Below are 1964 nucleotides of genomic sequence, written 5' to 3'. Positions count from 1 at the left end.
TGTTAAACTAGTAAAACATGAATAAGGTACCTGCATTGGGTCTTCTTTTTCTCCCACAAAAATTGGTTATACTTCTCTCCTGCAGTAATATACAGAAAAAAAATCATGAGCAAACTACCCCCTCAAATTGATCATATGATGCCTACATAATAAGCTATGAGCTTTGTAAAGTGGGCTCCTTAAATTTTAGCACTGGGAATATTAGATTGAGGGGAAGAGGCAGATGAAAGGAAAAAATCTAGCAAGCATTTATTATATGAATGAGATAAAAGAAAGATAAGATTACAAATGCTGCGTGAGTAAAGGCCCGGACACACTGTACATGAGACATACTCTTTAAGATGGTTTAAACATGTTGGGTGTAGTGATTCCCAGACTGTGTCACAACACATAAATGCACTACAATTATTCTTAATGGCACAACATAGTTTTCCTTATCAATGTATATTTTACATCTGGAACAAAGAATTCTACATTTTAAGGATTTCAAATAAATGAATTAATGTAAAACAATAATATATAGATGAACAGATATAATATAATAAATGTATAAACTAACACAATGACATGGTGCACTGCCATAATATATCTCCAGTGCACTGTCAACCATTAAAGTTTGCAAACCACTGGTTGGACAACTTTGTAGTAAATGCTTGAATATATTTTTGAGTGATATATATTTCACACAGGAACATGTCTGTAACATCATTTTTCATTATGTCAGTATCTTTGGTTTGGACAGTACAGGGTGACAGTGCTAATTGCTTATTAGACCCAAGGCTAGTTATCTGGTCTACTATATTAACTAGTATTGAATTACTCAAATAGATTTTTTTTAATGCTGTAGAAATGCCGATAGTCCAGCCAATATGCAATATAAAGTAATAAAGGTATGTTCAGGTACTGACTTATCTATTATGTACTGTTCTCATGTTTACAGCTTCAGATAATTTGCTCACTTGGGTTCACTGCCAGCTAAGAAAGACATACCAACTTGTCTCTAAAAAGATGTTTCAATCATGTTTAGGCTAACAGCACTTTTGGAAATGAATGTAAATATGTTGACAATGCAATTGGGATAACATTCAAGTACAATTGTGTCCAGGCCTAAAATACAGAACTTGAAAAAGAGGGCAAAATAGGTAAAAGAAAGAAATTTCATACCAAAATAATATATCGTTCAAACTTAGTATACTGATGAGCTTAGGTATGCCTACTTTCATGCTTGTACAAATTGCCCATTCATGGCACAGTATTACCTTATGTCCTAAGTTAAGGAGAAAACAGGGGGGGGAGAGGAAGCAGGTAAGTTACAAAAAGGTAAAGGGGGAAGAGAGGTAAGGAATCTTAATGTTTTTAAATATTTTCAAAAGTGAAAGCAAATCTTTTTTTGAACTTTGCAAATATTAGTATTCATCTTCCACATAAAGTACATTGATCTTTACACTGTTGAAGTTGAAAAAAGGGTGAAACAAAGGTAAAAGAAAGAAATATCACACTAAAATAATAAAGTGAGAGCAAATATTTTTTTTGAGATTTGCAAATGTTAGTACTCACATTCCACATAAAGTACAAAGATCTTTGCATATGTGTATGTATGTGTTTAAATGCACTGTACTTTTCAGGGTATTTCTTCTTGTTATTACTACAGCACTAACATTACAATTACACTAGATATCTTGACAAAGTACAGCCACACTACACTTCACATGTAATAATGCTTCATGGTTTGTTATATCTTATGGTGTCCCTGGCATAACTACAGTTGCCTACTAAACTGTCTTGGTGGTGTTTGGCCAAGGAAATACATGATTAAAATGGGCACTGAACAAATTTCTAACAAAACCACATTTGATACAAATACAACCTGAACTTAAAATTCTCTCTCAATGCATTTATATACTTCTTTTTATTAACACTGGCCTATCAAAATGATATTCAGTGTTTGCAAAGGCAAGCGCACA

General features: G+C 33.0%; 1 protein-coding gene across 1 annotated transcript in view; it reads right to left on the bottom strand.

The window, feature by feature from the left end:
* The window catches only part of LOC119590507, a 19867-nt gene that overhangs the window by 11766 nt on the left and 6137 nt on the right, over positions 1–1964 (bottom strand). Inside the window, exon 8 of the mRNA XM_037939157.1 lies at positions 31–79. Within this exon, the coding sequence (XP_037795085.1) occupies positions 31–79 (49 nt within the window). The remainder of the gene's footprint in view (positions 1–30; positions 80–1964) is intronic.

Source organism: Penaeus monodon, chromosome 27 (assembly GCF_015228065.2).
Source record: "Penaeus monodon isolate SGIC_2016 chromosome 27, NSTDA_Pmon_1, whole genome shotgun sequence".
Classification (NCBI taxonomy): domain Eukaryota; kingdom Metazoa; phylum Arthropoda; class Malacostraca; order Decapoda; family Penaeidae; genus Penaeus; species Penaeus monodon.
This window is presented reverse-complemented; position numbering and strand designations above follow the sequence as displayed.